General features: G+C 61.0%; 1 protein-coding gene across 1 annotated transcript in view; it reads left to right on the top strand.

The window, feature by feature from the left end:
- Window positions 1-15,689, top strand: part of PRKCZ (protein kinase C zeta) — a 96,982-nt gene that overhangs the window by 62,928 nt on the left and 18,365 nt on the right. The window contains exons 5-10 of the mRNA XM_079915329.1: window positions 1,814-1,899; window positions 6,614-6,745; window positions 7,315-7,396; window positions 8,379-8,431; window positions 11,187-11,375; window positions 14,144-14,241. Of these exons, the coding sequence (XP_079771455.1) occupies window positions 1,814-1,899; window positions 6,614-6,745; window positions 7,315-7,396; window positions 8,379-8,431; window positions 11,187-11,375; window positions 14,144-14,241 (640 nt within the window). The remainder of the gene's footprint in view (window positions 1-1,813; window positions 1,900-6,613; window positions 6,746-7,314; window positions 7,397-8,378; window positions 8,432-11,186; window positions 11,376-14,143; window positions 14,242-15,689) is intronic.

Genomic DNA, 15,689 nt, shown 5'->3' on the forward strand with positions numbered 1-15,689 from the left:
TTTGCCTCTCGTGGTTGGTCCTTATCTTTTGAGGCCGCAGCTTTGTGTGGAGTGAGGCAGGCGTCCGGTCTGCGTGGGCTGCCCTCGCGATACCTGGATGGGGGCGGAGACCACAGGAGCTCACTTCCCAGGGTCTGGAGGCTGGACGGCTGAGGCCCAGGTGCCAACAGGGTCGGTGCCTGGTGAGGACACTTGGCTCGCTCGCCGCCTCCCCGGTGTCCTCCCGCCCTGGAGACCGAGCTCGAGTGTCTCCTCTTCTTGCGAGGATGCTAATCCCGTCAGGGGCCCTACGCTCTGACCACTAACCTCCATTGCTTCCTTAGGGGCCCCACCTCCAAATACAGTCACATGGGGGCTGGGGGTAGGGCTTCCACGTGTGATCTGGGAGGGCACGTAGCAGCAGGGCTCCAGGCTTCTCTCTGTGGACGGCGGGACATCGCCCGCCTTCCTTCAGTCCTGCTCCGTGCCCAGGGGTCAGCAGGGCTCCATCCTGTCCCCTCGCTGAGCTTTCCGGCCTGCTGGGGGCTCCCTGGCGCCCTTGGCCTCTGCTAGGACGTCCTTGATCTCTCCTTTCGGGTGGCTTTGCTCAGATTTGAAGGGTGTCCGTGCCACCGCGTCCCCGGCTGAGAGCCCGGCTCCCTCTGTGTGTCTGTGTCACTCGGTGCCTCATGCCTCCGTCTGCGGGGACAGCCGGGGGGTGTGTGCGCCACACGCGGGGACGTTAGCGGGAACCTGCCGGGGGCCAGGCTTCCCCCAAATCAGGCCGGGAGGGCCGCACCCTGTCACCCGGGCAGGGGTCCTGGGGCGTCACCAGGGACCCCTCGGAGCCCAGGGCGGATGGGCTGGGGGGTGAGGACGCTCCCTCTGGCCGGCCCTGTTCTGTCTGGGTGTCGGCTTCTCAGTTTCCCACTTCGTCTCCCATGTAACGGGAGAGAAGCCGGTTCTGCAGTCACTGTGACCTGGTTTCGGCAGGTTCCAGCCAGAGCTGTAATTTGCTTGTTTTAAAAACATTCTGTTACGGTTTCCACGTCAGTATATTCCTGGCACTTCCCTGACTTCTCATGAAAGTCGCCTTCACTACAGAGCTTTGTAAAGGCACAAAGCTTCCCGTTGTGTCCTGAGTATTTTGTTTTCACATACTTTCAAAGTGTTTTGAAGGAGCAAAGTTGGAAACGTTTTTGAGGAAGAATAAAACCAGCGGTTCTGGTTATACGTTCAGCTCCGCGTTTTTAACGAGCGGCCTCCTTCCTCAGGAGTTTGAATTATCGAATGCAGGTTGTGAAAGCGACGGTTTGGGTAACTTTCAATTCAACATTAGTGTCCGGTTGGTTTGGCTTTACTTCTGTCCCTAGATTTGCTCTTCAAACGGGAGCCCGGGACGGAGGGGGCGGGATGGTGCTGGCTGGACGGACGCCCGTCTCGGGCTGACCGTGGACTCCCCGGCGGCCAGGGTCCCTCTGAGGACGGTTGGGCGTGCACGTCCAGGGGGCCCTCGGCCCGTCGGAGCCTGTCCCTGTGTGGAGAGGGGCCTGGTTTTCACGCCCGGAGGGAAGGGGGTGGAAAGGAAACACGTGGGAGGCCACACGGGCCCCGATGTCTTCACAGCCTGACCCTCCGCGGAGGGCAGCTCTCGCGGCATATCCAGGGGCATCGAGGGGAGGTCGACCCCGGGATCGTGTGAGGAGTGGCTGTGGGGACGCAGGCGTGTCAGCTCGGCGGGTGGCCTGTCCCCACCGCACCGCACCGCACGTGGCGGAGCTGGGCTTGTGGGCCACTAGGCTGTTTCTTTACCCCTTTCTGCTCTTCTTTCCAGAATCCATCTACCGCCGTGGAGCCAGAAGATGGCGGAAGCTGTACCGCGCCAACGGCCACCTCTTCCAAGCCAAGCGCTTTAACAGGGTGAGTTGCTGTCGAGGCCGCCGAGATGCCCCCACTCCCCCCCGCCAGAGGAGGTGCCGGGCTCTGCCCTGCGCACAGGCGAGGCCTCGAGCCGCTTCCACAGCCGCTGCCCCTGGATGACAACGAGCCCTTTACGAGGCTCCCTGAGCCCGGGAAGGTGCCAGCTCAGTGCCAGCTCGGGCCTTTCTGATGAACTCGGCCTGTGTGTCCCTGTTACGGGATCCCCTGTCCAGGCGCTGTGGCTCCGTGGTCCCGCCTGCCTGCGTGCATTCAGAAGGGACGCAGATTTGTCCCGTTACCGGGATGCGTGTGTTACCCCACAGTGTCCCCGTTGGTCCCAGGGGTGTCCTGCGAAGCCCAGAGCCCGAGACAGCCCTCCAGCCCCCGGCCCGCTCCGAAGGCGCTTTAGCCGAGCATCTGGTGTTGCTCCTCGTGCTGCCCTGTGTCCTGCGGAAACCATGGGGCTCGCGAGGCTGTGTAGCCGTCCCGCTGGCAGGTGGGTGGGGAGGCACCTGCAGGTGTCCCCATGGCCGGCGACCACGCGCCCCAGGGCTGCCGGCACAAAGCACCACAAACTGGATGCTTCGCCGTCCATTCTCTCGCCGTCTGGAGCGCAAGCCAAGGTGGGGCGGGGCCGCTCGCCTCCCGCCGCTCTAGGAGGGTCCTTCTTCCTGTGTAGCTTCTGGGGTTGCTGGCGGTCCTCGGAGCTCCTGGGCTGGGAGCTCAGCCCTCCAGCCTCTGCCGCCTGCTCTCTGTCTCTGCTCCCCAAGGACGCCCGTCACGATTAGGACCCAGTCTGACCTCATTTTAGCTTAACTAACTGCACCTACAAAGATACTTTTCCACCTAAGGTTCTGGGTGGACCTGAGTCTGGGGGGACACCACGGAGTCCAGTACAGCAGCCGAGCGCCCGCTGACCTGGGGACCCCCGCACGCGCTGAGCGCTCTGCCCCCCCGCCCCCCCCATGTGGCGCGCCCCCTCCGTGCCCCTCACAGCCCCGTGTGTGCCACCTCCCGCCGGGCACGGCACTCTGCCCTGAAGGTTGTGCCCGCACCTGGCACACGGGAGGCGCACACGACACAGTGGGTTATCGTTTACTGTAATGGATGACTGGGGAAGAGGCAGCGGGGGAGCCCTGGGCGCCATGTTGGGTGTAAAGAAGGGACGCGGCGTGTCTGTCGGGAATGAGAAGGGCCCCGGGAGCCTTGGCAACGTTGGGAGGGCACGGGGTCCTCGGGACATCGATGCTGTGGGGAGGTCGGGCGTCGCCGAGTGCTGGCAGAGGGCTGGGGTGCGGGAGTGATGGGCCTGGCCGACGGGTGTGGACGTGAGACTTTGCAGTGAACCACCCAGACGGACCGGGTGAAGCCTGGAGAAATGGGAACGTCCAGCCCCGTGACGCGAGGCCCCCACTGCCCACCCTCCCGTGTTTATTTAAAAAACGGACGACCAGCCAGCTTGTGGCCGGTGGCTTCTCTTCCTGTGCATCTGGGCACCGGCTTGGTTCTGCCAGAGAGGGTCTCAGGCGGACGGGATGGGCCACCCTTCAGGACATCAGAGAACTGCTTCCCTTCATGACAAATTGACTCACGGGCCCAGGACGAAACCCACCCACCCGGCAAGGCCGCCGGAGGGGCCTGGCCGCTACCTCCCTGCAGGTTCTCCGAGGAAAACCCATTTCTCTGATGGCAGGGTGAAGAGCCTGGCACTCCTCCTGCCGCACCCTCCCCAAGCTCTGTGGGCAAAGGCTTCTCCTCAAGGAGGAGGGGAACTCAGCGGCGGGGGGGCGGTACCCACTCCAGCCCCGTCCCCACCCGCTCTCCCCGAGCGCCAAGCGGCTTTTCACAGACACCAGGCCGAGGAGGGAGCCGACCCCGAGACCCCCGACAACTCTTAACCAGCCCCGCCATTCACAGATGGGGAGGCGGGCGTGTCGCCGTTTGTCACCAGGCACAGTTCCCACCAGGGTCCTTGGGCTGCACGTCTGAGGCCGCACCATCCACCAGTGTTCATTACGGGGCCGCGAGGCCACCCCGCGTGTCTCAGGAGCTCCACGCCTGGCTCTGCGGGCTCAGCCAGATTCCCAGGGACAAGCGCATAAAGGAGGCCACTGCCCTCCTTTGCTGGTGACCCAGGGATGGAGGCAAGGGCTGTCGGCCTCACTGGTGACCCGGGGACGGAGGCAAGGGCTGTCGGCTTCACTGGTGACCCGGGGATGGAGGCAAGGGCTGTCGGCCTCACTGGTGACCCGGGGACGGAGGCAAGGGCTGTCGGCTTCACTGGTGACCCAGGGATGGAGGCAAGGGCTGTCGGCCTCACTGGTGACCCGGGGACGGAGGCAAGGGCTGTCGGCCTCACTGGTGACCCGGGGACGGAGGCAAGGGCTGTCGGCCTCACTGGCCCGAGCTCCCTGCCTGGAGCTGTCTCTGCACTGGACACAACTGAGCTTCTCGAGCAGAGGGGAAGGCTCCGATGGGGACTCATGGGGGCGCAGGGGCAGCGTCCAGCCCACAACGGGAGGCCCTGAGGCCCTCAGCCCCGGGGCCGTTGGTCTGAGCAGCTGGAACAGGGCTGAGGCAGCGAGCAGGTATTTCAGGCTTTGTGGGCCGTGCAGCCTCTGTCACGACAGCCGGGCCCTGACTCGGCCATTGCTGTTGCCGTGTGAAAGCAGCCCCGGACGCCGGTGACTGAAGCCTGAGCGAGGAGCCGCCTCGGCAGCGTGTAAGGGGCTTAAAATACTCGCAGCCATTAGTCTACTAAGTCACGTGATCTTTCTGAGCCGTGAAGCTTGGGTGTTAAGTTTTATTTATTATCATTATTGGGTTTTTTGGCCGCAGCTCGCGGGGTCTTAGTTCCCCGACCAGGGATTGAACCCGGGCCGTGGCAGCGAGAGCGCCAAGTCAACCACGGGGCCGCCAGGGAAGCCCCTAAGTTTTAATATTTAGTGGCGCGTTTCTTGAAACGTTGATAATTCAAATCTAGTTTTGAAATAAAGAGCCTTTGGCAACATTGTGGCTGCCCCTCCTGGGGGGATGCCTGCACGTGGCCTCGATGCGACTGACGGGTGCTGGAACCCGGCAAACTCAGCTGCCCTTGATCCCCCGTTGTCCTGGCCTGGACCCTGGCGAGGGTGGCTCTGTAGGAAGAGGGATCTTGGTTAATTCGCGAAGATACCAGGTGGCTGTGGGTTTGCCCCTAACGTGATGCAGGCATTGTTCGATGGTGTTCTGGAGAAAGCAAAACACATTTAGCACATGGTATAAAAGGACGTGGATTTTTGTAATGGTTCCATGAACGGTGAGCGGTCCTCAGAGATGCCGCCCCTTCCCTGAACCCCGAGTTTACTCACCAGCGCTCACCCTCCTCGGGCAGAGGTGCCAAGGCTGGCGTTAAACTGGATTGGCCCGAGTCGGAGGCCTGGGGGGTGGCGCTCTGTCCAGCCCCCTGTCTGGCCCTTGCTGCCGCATCTCAGGCCGTTCCCAGAGGGAGTCCCACAGCCCGTGTTGGCCTCCTCGTGGGAGGGATGGTTCCGGCAACGTGGGGGACTTGGGTACATCCTTCTCTTTCCTGTTACCGAAGTTGAAAGCAGGGGGGCGCGCGGGCGCACGCGTGTGGACTTGTCTTCAGCAAACCTTTATTGGGCACCCACTGTGTGCCGGGCACTGTCCCAGGTGCTGACCACGTGGCCGTGACTGAGACGTATGCGCTCTGTGTATGGGGAGGGGGCTCCTTCCTGGTGGGAGACCGGCTTCTCGGTGCCCGCTGGCCGCCAGCAGCCCGTCCTGCGCCTCAGGCCCGCACCTCGTGAGGGTTCGCTCTGTTTCCTAAATGAGCTGCATTGCGCGGCTGGTACCGTGTATCCTTTCTGTTCTCCAGGAGTAATTTGAGACTCTCTCAAAAGAAAGAAATTTGTTAAAAAAAAAAAAAGGCAAAAGAGGGTAAAACGCGAAAACAAGTTATGGCTGGAAAAAAACTAAGTGGGGAACCTGTCGACGTGCAGACACCACGGAACTGCGAAGATGACTTTGGACGCCGAGTGGTGGGCGGGTGACCAGACTTCTGCACACGCTCACCTCCACGCACTTTGTGACATTCCAAAAACTTCTCCAAACAAGCCAAAAATGATCATGAATTTCAGGTGTTTAGAACCAAGAAGAATAAAAATTGACCATTTAAAATCTTTTAAAACGCTGAGAAAAATGCCAAGATAATTGCATGGAGCCCCAGAGCAGCTCAGAATCCTGACACGTCCTGACACCAGGCAGGGTCGCTTCTGTGGTCGTCGTGTAGGTGGGTGTTTGGACGAGGGTCAGGCAGCCGGCTCTCCCACCCGCTTCTCACCTGGGTCCCTCCACCCACAGGGGGCCCCTCGGCTGTTCTGAGCGCAGCCTGGTAGGAGCTACGACTCCCACTCCAGGCCCTGCGAGCAGGGGGGGCGCTGCCCGTGGAGGGGTCTCCTCACCCCTGCCTGCCGGGGCCTCCCCTTTTCCCTCACAAGGAGCAGAGCCCCAGTGCCCTCCTTGGGGCCCTCGGTTCCCCCAACCTTGGGACGGAGCTGCCGAGCCTGGGCGGGGGCCTGGTGCCGGTTGGATGAGGCGACGGGGCCACCTCCCGCCCCAGCTGCGCGTCGTGACGGTGCAGCATGTCCGCGGCGCGGCGGGGCCCCCGGGGGCACCGGGCCCGGCTGACAGCGGCTGTTCTCGTCCCGTGCAGAGAGCGTACTGTGGCCAGTGCAGTGAAAGGATATGGGGCCTCGCCAGGCAGGGCTACAGGTGCATCAACTGCAAACTGCTGGTCCATAAGCGCTGCCACGTCCTCGTCCCGCTGAGCTGCGACAGGCATATGGTGAGTGGGGGCCGGCACAGCCTGCGCGGGTGTCCACACTGCCCCAGGGGCCCTCGGCCTGCTTCTGTCCAGGCGGGGCCTGACATCGTCCCTGCCACCCGCGCGAGAGAGGAGGGGGCTCCCGTGGGCTGCAGGGTGACGGCCCAGGTCCGCGGCCCGGGTCGGGCCCTCTTCCTGAGCCCTGGGAGCCCCCGGCACTCTCGGGGGCCGCAGGGTCCACCTAGGGAGCCTCCTCGATTGTGACGTCAGCCGTGGAACCCGGAGCTGGGGCCTGACTGCAGCCACGCGTGATGGGGGCTGGGGGCGGGAGAGAGGAGTCAGCGTCACTGTGTAAATACACGCGCTTTTAAAGCACCTGCCGGGAAGCTCGCGGCCCGAGGGGCTGAGCGGTCACCTCGGCCTGTGGACTCACAGGTGGCTTCAGTGCTCGTCCTCCCGTGTTCAGTGCGATGATGTAACAGTTGAGTGATACGTGTGTTACAGTGTGTGTTACATAACAGGTGACTTACAAGTCTCCGGAAGCTCCGTCGTGGCGCCCGCCGGGTCACTGTGTTGCCGTCTCTCTGCAGGATTCTGTCATGCCTTCCCAGGAGCCTGCAGTGGACGACAAGAGTGACGACGTGGACCTTCCTTCTGAGGAGACGGATGGAAGTAGGGGCTGCTCGCCCCGCCCCCCGGGAACACCCGCCCGCCTCCCCTTCCCCCGGGGCACCCTTTTAGATCCTCTCCTCTCACCAGGGGCCAGTACCTGGGAGCATGTCCCGTGCTCGCTGCGGGACTGGGGAGGGCTCTCAGGGCCCCCTCGTCCGGTCAGAAGTGGGCGGGGCGGCCTTCCCGGGGCGCCCACGCCTCTGTGTGCTGCTGCCTGGGGAGCCCGGGGCGGGGTTGCCCTCTGTGCCGACTTCGGACGTTCTAAGAGGCACGTAGCGCAGCGGCCACCATGGATACCCATGTCTGTGGAAAGGCCTGCAGTGCGCACGGCAGGCTACTGTGTAGTTCTAGAGTTTTAGTGGATTTTTTTTCTTTCTTTCTTTCTCTCTTTTTTTTTTGGTTGGGGAGAGACTTTTTTTAATGCTAAGAAGCATTCAGAGAGTGACTCTGAATACCTGTTGGACTGATGGCCCAGCTCTGAGCTTCTGCAGTTCTGTGCACCGTTACAAGGGTGTGCAAGGGCCCTAGCCCTCGTTTGATAAATGAGTTCCATCCCCTGGGATGACAGGAGGCCACGGAGCATGAAACCCTTAGCACAGCACCTCATGTAAAGGAGACCCGTAACAAGTACCCGTCCACCAGCCAGCCATCTGCGTACCATGAGAACAAAGACCGGAAGGCTAGACACCAGAATCTTACGATCCGTCACTTCAGAAGAATCACTAGGGAAACTTGTCACAGAGGCAGGTTCCCAGCCCCAGAGGTTCAGAGTCAGCAGGTCTGGGTGGGGCCCAGGAAGCTGCATTTTCTTAAGTCTCTAGTTGAGTCAGAGTGGCTGCCAGGCCTTCACCCTGAGCACTGGCTGGCCTGGCGGCCTGGCCTGGGCCACTGTGTCTCCACAGAGGGGCAAGGGCCGTGGGGGTCTCGGGCCGCGTCCCCGACGACGCCTGTAACACCGCTTTCTTCTTCCTCTCTTCACTAGTTGCTTATATTTCTTCAACCCGGAAACATGATAACATTGAAGATGAACCTGAGGTGAGTGCAGACGGCTCGTCGGTATTTCCAGCGTCCTGTTTGCAGGTGCTTTAGCTCATTTCTGGGGCAGTCGTGGAAACTCGAATGTGAACGAGGAGGGCTGGGGGGAGCACGGCCTTGCGGCATCGGGGCTCGCGCACACTGAGGCTTCCAGGGCGGAGGTCTGGGAGGTCTTCCAGACATGTAGCACAGAGGTGCTCTCTGTACAGCCGAATGGGCAGAGAGCAAGTGAACGTGGCAGCACGTGAGCCGTTGCTGAATCTGAGGTGAGCATATGGTGCTCATTGTACGTACTCTTTCACCGACGCAGAACTGGGCGTGAGGGGTCACTGGCTGAGTCTGTGTGAGCCCAAGCTGCAGGCCTGGTCTGAGCCCGGGTCAGGGGACCCCTCTGACCTCAGGATCCTCTTCTGTCAAGTGTGGATAATGATTGCGCCTTTCCGTGAGGGTAAACTGAGAGCATTGTGTAAACGCTTAGCACCATGCCCGGCGCACGGGAAGCTTTCCACGGCACTGACTGCCGGCGTGGCCGTTTCCACATCAGTACCGGTGGCTCAGGCCATCACGGTGGGCCACAAGGGGCACCGTGACCTCCACAAAGGAAACCCCGTGTTCTTGTGCTTTGAGAGAAAGCGGGAAGGCTGGCCTCTGGGGCGTGGGCTCACTCTGACCTGGCTGTCACGCCCACTCCAGCACCCAGGTTCTTACATTTTCTGCGGCCGTCCCCCTCCCCCGTGGCGGGAGTCCCCGTCTCTGAGACTCAGTGCCTTGTGTGGCAGGGACGTTGGCGCCCACAGGCAGCTCTCACGGGCCCTCTGGTTTGGGGGGATGGGGTGTCCAGGGTCGGGGAGTCGGCCTGTCGGGTGGCAGTGAAGGCGGGGTGGCGAGGAGGGGGAGATGACAGCTCCGGGAACAGGCCCTGCCGCCTCCGCAGCTGGGTCTCACCAGGGGCACATCTGTTACGAAGCCCCAGAGGCTGCTGCCCCAAAGGTTCTTGGGGGCCCAATCCTGGCACCGTCTTCTGCTGCGGGTGAGGCCTTCCCACGTGCTCTCCACCCAGACAGCACAGCGGGTCCAGGGCTGCAGTTTTAGTCAAAGTTTATTTGCATAAAAGCCTGCCTTTATTTTCTGTGTGTGCTTTCCACACTCCCCAGCAGCTCTGCAATTCTCAGCAGACGCCGAGTGTCCTACAGCGTAACCCGGCTCTGGCACCATCGACCGGGGAACAGATCCCCCAGGTCGGGGGCTCAGTCCCACGAGACGGACCCCTCCTCCCACTTTAGATGCCAGTTGCAAGTGCTTCTGAGCGACTGGCTACAGATTGGAGGGTCCCACGACCCCCTCCTCAGGTTCAATTAATTTGTGAGAACGGCCCACGGGGCTCAGAGAAACATTTTACTCACCAGATCACCGGGTTCTTTTAAAGGGTTGTAACTCGGGAGCAGCCATCTGCAGGAGGCTCACAGGGCAAGGTGTGGGGAAGGGGCGAGGGCTTCCACGGTCTCTGAGCGAGGGCCACTCCCAGATCTCCACGTCACCAACCCAGAAGCTCCCCAAACCTCTCCTTTTGGGAGTTTTACGGAGGCTTCATTACGCAGGTGTGATGATGAAATCATTGGCCGTTGGCGCTGGAGTCGAGCTGTAGCCCCTCTCCCCTCCTGGGAGGTCAGGGGATGGGACTGACCTTCTGATCCCTGAGTCGGTTCCCCTGGCAGCCAGCTGCATCCTCAGGTGACCTAGAGGCTTCCCTGTAGTTGCCTCATTAACATAACAAAACACACCTTGCTGGCTCCCAGCACTTAGGAAATCCCCCCAGGTTTTAGGAGCTGTGTGCCAGGAATGGGGCCCTAGAACAGAGAGGAACTTGGTGTTACAAATCACAGCATCACAGCTGGGCTCTGGGTGATAGATGAGGCTCAGGCAGTTGTGGTTCTGAGCAAGGGCATTTCCAGCTGGAGCTCAATGCCCTTGGGCTTTGAGCACAGGACCTCAGGGAACAGCAACAGGACCTCAGGGAACAGCACAGGACCTCAGGGAACAGCACAGGACCTCAGGGAACAGCAACAGGACCTCAGGGAACAGCACAGGACCTCAGGGAACAGCACAGGACCTCAGGGAACAGCAACAGGACCTCAGGGAACAGCAAGGCCTGAGGGGCCACACCTTTCCCAAGGTCAGGGTCCCCGCCTGGACGTCTAGGTCTTTCTCCCTGGTGTTCTGTGTCTGGAGTGAGTCAGGAACACTTAGTTACCTAACTCCCTCCACCAGAGAATCCTTGCCAGAGATAATTCTCAGGAGGGGAGCTGGTGCCCTTAATCACGTTGCCTTTCTCTTTCATCGTATATAGTTTCTAGTGGTACTTGCTTTGGAAGGTCTTTCCAGACATTAGCAAGTTATGCTTTGCAACCCCCCAGGGAGGGCCAGGTGGCCTTCCGGCCGCTGCACCGATGGCCCCTGGGTGTGTGAGCCTGCGGCCACCTGCTCGGCCTGTCCAGGCGGGGCTGGCCCCGAGCATCCTTCCTTGCTTGCAGAGGGCCCACCGGTGGCTGATGACGGCTCTCGGATTTCCGGCCCCTTCCACCAGAAGCTCTTGGGGATCGCTCCTGGGTGGCGCGGAGGCGGCGGCCTTTGGGACAGAGAGTCAGGACTTATGAGCAGGATGGGGCTCTGGGCTCCGGGGCGCGGACGCCACGTCTTCCCCCGTCGCGCACGAGTCTCCTTTCCGCTTCCTCCCGTTTTGTCCTCCCTCCCTCAGGACCTCAAGCCGGTCATCGATGGGATGGACGGGATCAAAATATCTCAGGGGCTCGGGCTGCAGGACTTCGACCTGCTCAGGGTCATCGGACGCGGGAGCTATGCCAAGGTCCTGCTGGTACGGCTGAAGAAGAACGATCAGGTCTACGCCATGAAGGTGGTGAAGAAGGAGCTGGTCCACGACGACGAGGTGAGGGCCCGCCTGCTCGCTCCTTCGGATGGAAGTCAGCGCACGTAACCGAGTTTGCCAGCTGACCGCTTTCAAGCGCGCAGTTCAGTGGCGTTCAGCGCATTCACGGTGTCGGGCCACCCTCGCCAGCACCCCGCCCCGTCCCCGTGAGCAGTGCCCCCCGGCCCCCTCCCCGGCCCCTACGGCCGCCACTGTCTCCTTGGATTTGCCTGTTCTGGACGCTCTGTGTAAGTGGAACCGTGCGTTATGGGACCTTCTGCGTCCGGCCTCTCTCACGGAGCGTCGTGTTCTCAAGGTCCATCCACGTGGTAGCGGGTGTCTGCGCGTCCTTCCTTCCTTTTTGGGCCTCGGCCACGTTGCGTTTTACGGATCCACCCCCTCGGGCCTCTCTGTTCACCCGCTGACGGGCCCTGGGCTTGTCTCTGCGTCGCTGCCTGAGTCGCGCTGCCGTGAACGGCTCCGTGCGGTTATTTGTCGAGTCCCTATTTCCACTCGTCCTGGGTGTTTACCCAGGAGGCGAACTGCTGGGTCATAGGGTCGTTCTATGTTTACCTTTTTGAGGAACTGTTTTTCACGGCAGCTGTGCCATTTTACATTCCCAAGAGCAACGCGTGAGGTTCCCAATTTCTGCGCGTTCTTGCCGACGCTTTTGCTATTTGCTGTTTTTTGACCATTGCTGTCCTGGTGGGTATGAAGTGGCTTTGATTGGCGTTCCCATAGTGACAACGTGTTGAGCTCCTTTTCATGGGCTTCTTGGCTTGACGTACTTTTGACCTGTTTCTTTGACCCCTGAACGGGGGTGACGTCCCTAAGAAGCAGAGAACGGGCTTCACGGGGAGCAGACACTCTGTTCCGGTGCAGCCGCTGCTGACCCGTGAGGCCGCTTGGCGCCCGTGGAGCAGGGGCCACGGGCGGGCTCCCCGGCCCAGGCTCGCAGTTCAGAGGGCAGAGCGGGGCTGCGCCGAGTCCCGACCTGTCCTCCCAGCAAGTGCGTTTGTGCAGTGCTCACGGCGCCCAGCTGGCCCCTCAGCCCTGGGTGCTGAGCTCACAAGTGAGTTGGGACATCCGTGCCTCACAGCTGAGGCAGCGGAGGCCCCGGGAAGTGCGGGGTCCGGCCGGCGTCTTCACTGCCGGTTGCAGCCCCGCAAGGGGATTCCAAGCCCCTTCCCAGCCTGCGGCCGGCTGGAGGGTTGATGGTGTGTGAGGGCCGGTTTCTAGAACGCTGAGAGGAGAGGCCTCCAGAGAGTTACTGCTGTGGTCGCTCTCGGCATCTTCGCACGTGGCGGGGACTGGAGCTCGGACTCGGAGGTGGTCTCGGGAGCGAGACCCTAGGATGTGGTGCGCGGGCCAACTGTGCGTTTGTGAGAGGCGCTGCCGTCCCGTGGCCCCCGTCCCAATCCCAGGAACCTGGGAACAGGACCTTATTTGGGGAGGTGTAATCACAGATCGTGCAGCGGTCATGCTGGATCAGCTGGGGGCCCTAAATCCAGTGACGAGTGTCCCTTTAGAGAAGGGCAGGGAAAGATTTGAGACAGGAAGGAAGGAAAACACACACAGAGAAGTCACTGTGAAGACAGAGGCGGAGAAGGGCCAGAGTCCCCTGGAGGTGCAGGAAGGACCCTCCGCGGGGCCCTGCCCACACCCTGAGCCCAGAGGCTTCTGCCTCAGAGCAGCGAGAGGATACAGTTTGGAGGATTTGAGTCTCGAGGTCTGTGGCGTTTTGTTAAACTAGCGTGGGGAGTCCGGCAGGCGGGAGGCGGGTGGACCCGGGGGCGTGGGGGCGGAGGCATCACCCACCCAACGGCGTTTCCTTCCTGAGCACCCGGGTGGCCCGGTGCCTGCGAGAACAGACGCAGGGACAGTCAAGGGCTCTGTTTGAGGCCGGCTCTGCACATGAGACGCTGAGTGCCGACACCAGGTGGCCATTGCACGAGCGAGTGGAGCTGGGGGAGGTGGGGCTGGTCAGACAGAGCCATGCCGGCCAGGGCGTCCCCGGGAGCGAGGGGCAGAGGGGTCAGGACCCAGCCCCAGGACGAGGAACCCAGACGGTCTTTGGCCACCAAAGGGATGCTCACTGAGAGTCTGCTCGTTTTTCCAGAAACCTTCAGGGGAAGGCAGGCTACCGTGGACACATCCCGTTCCCTCTCGCTTCCCAACCCCTGAGACAAGAGGTCTAACCCGGGGAATTCGGGGACTCTCGTCCGACTCTGCTTTCTGGGGTTGTAATGGAACCAAAGCTGAGACTCTCAAGCTGAGTTTTCCCCAAGTTCCAGGGTGGATTGGGCGGGAGATAGGCCTGCCGTGGGAGCTGGTGCTTGGGAGGTGGGTGTGGGGTGTTGGAGAAACCTCCACTCTCTGTTTCCTCCTGTCTTAAGCGGAGATGATAATACAGACTTTCCAAGGCTGCCACGGGCAGCACACGGGGCAGTGCGGGAGAGCCTGTAGCCCCGAGGCCAGTGCACAGCGGGTGATGGTGGCTTTGGTGATGGTGGTAGAAACGGTGAGAAATGTGAACGGTGATAGATGACAGGTAACGATGCTGATGGTGGTGGAGATGCTGATGGTGGTGGAGATGATGGAGGTGAAGGTGACGGATGGTAGTGGGTGACAGTGGTGGGGTGGCGATGGTGGTGGGGAGAATTTCTCAGCGGGCGTTTTCTTTTCCTCTCTGCATGGTCTCCCCTCCAGCAGAGCTGACATTCCTCTCTTGCCTCCCCTTCTCCAGGATATGCCCGTGAAGTGTTCACACTCCCTGGCTTCTATTTCAGGACATTGACTGGGTACAGACAGAGAAGCACGTGTTCGAGCAGGCATCCAGCAACCCTTTCCTGGTCGGCTTACACTCCTGCTTCCAGACAACAAGTCGGTAAGAGGAAGGGGGCACTTCTGGGATTGTGCTGCTCTCTGACCTGAACCGTGTGGAGGCTGTGTCGTCGCGAGGTTTCTGCCGTCTGTAGGGTCCTCCTCTCTGCAAGTATAGGGGCTTTTTGGTTCCTCAAACTAGCTTTGTTGTTCTCGTTGGCCGGTGTCATAGTAAGTAAATTTCATACAAATGAAGCTCAATTCTTTCATTCTGTTTACAAATTATTGAACGCATCCCACTGGTACAAGCGTGGGAGCAGGTATTGGGAGGCCACTGTGAACGGGAGGCCTGCCTTTGTGCTTAATGGATCTCACTGGTTAGTGGGATAGATGAATAGATACTAACCAGCCTCACTTAGAAGCTTTGTACATATTAGAATTCTACCTTAAAAAGGTTTGGAACTGCTGGTCCAGGATAGTCAGCGTACACTCAGTTTGGAACTTTTTCGGCCAGATGACTTGAACTCACACAGTTTGTTTACTTGAAAAGTTACTGTGTTCTGGGTCGGGTGCTCAGGGCCCACCCCCAGGTTCGGTGACTTAGGAGAACTTGCAGGACACGGCACGTCGTCAGACTCAGGGCTAAGGCTTACTGCTGTGGAAGGACGTAAAGGGAAACGACGCACGGGGTGAAGTCACGAGGAAACCGGGCATGAGCTGCCCGGAGTCCCTCCCTGTGGAGTCCCACAGCACACCCTGAATCCCTCCACAGGGAATTGTGAAACTCGGGGTTTACTGAGCGCGGGTCACGCAGGCACCTCTGCCTAACACGTGCCCAAGTCCCACACTCCCAGCCAGCAGCGGGTGTTCCGTGTAAACCGTGTTGTTCGTGCAGTGTGATCACGGTGAGATACGCTTATCTCTTGGGGAAGGTTTATATCAGCGCAGGGAGCCAGGGATCGAGCGAGGGCCCGACTCTGCCAGGGCCCAGCGTGCAGCAAGCCTCTCTGCGCGACGGTCTCGCTCCTGCTCCGCCCACTCTCTGCTCGGGGCTTCGTTGTGGTCAGAGCAGTGACTCACCCCCCGACACCCCCCGCACCCACCCCCACCTCTCTCGATCTTCAGTCCCCTGTTCCCACCGGAACTGGCGTTGCCACCTTCCCAGATCTCAGTGCTTCTGCCTCCTGAGTGGGTCTCAGACCCTCCCTTTCCCCCTGAGCCCCAGCTGCAGCCTCCTCGGGGCGTCCGGTCCCTGGGGCACCAGGCTGTCAGTTCCCCCACGTTGGAACTGAGCCATGTTTCGAGAACATAGATCTGAAGTATCCATCACCTGCTTCAGAGCCCCCCGACCACTTTCCCAATTGCTTCTGGGAGACGGTCCAGGCCCCTAGGCGTGTGGACGAGGCCCCTGCAACCAGGCTGCCCCTGGGTCCCTCTGTCCGTCTTTGCCGCCCTGCCTGCCGGGCCTCTTCCCCCGCCCGGGGCTCCGGGAGGGCCCAGCATAGTGTCCGG

This window comes from Stenella coeruleoalba (genome assembly GCF_951394435.1).
Source record: "Stenella coeruleoalba genome assembly, chromosome: 1".
Lineage (NCBI taxonomy): Eukaryota > Metazoa > Chordata > Mammalia > Artiodactyla > Delphinidae > Stenella > Stenella coeruleoalba.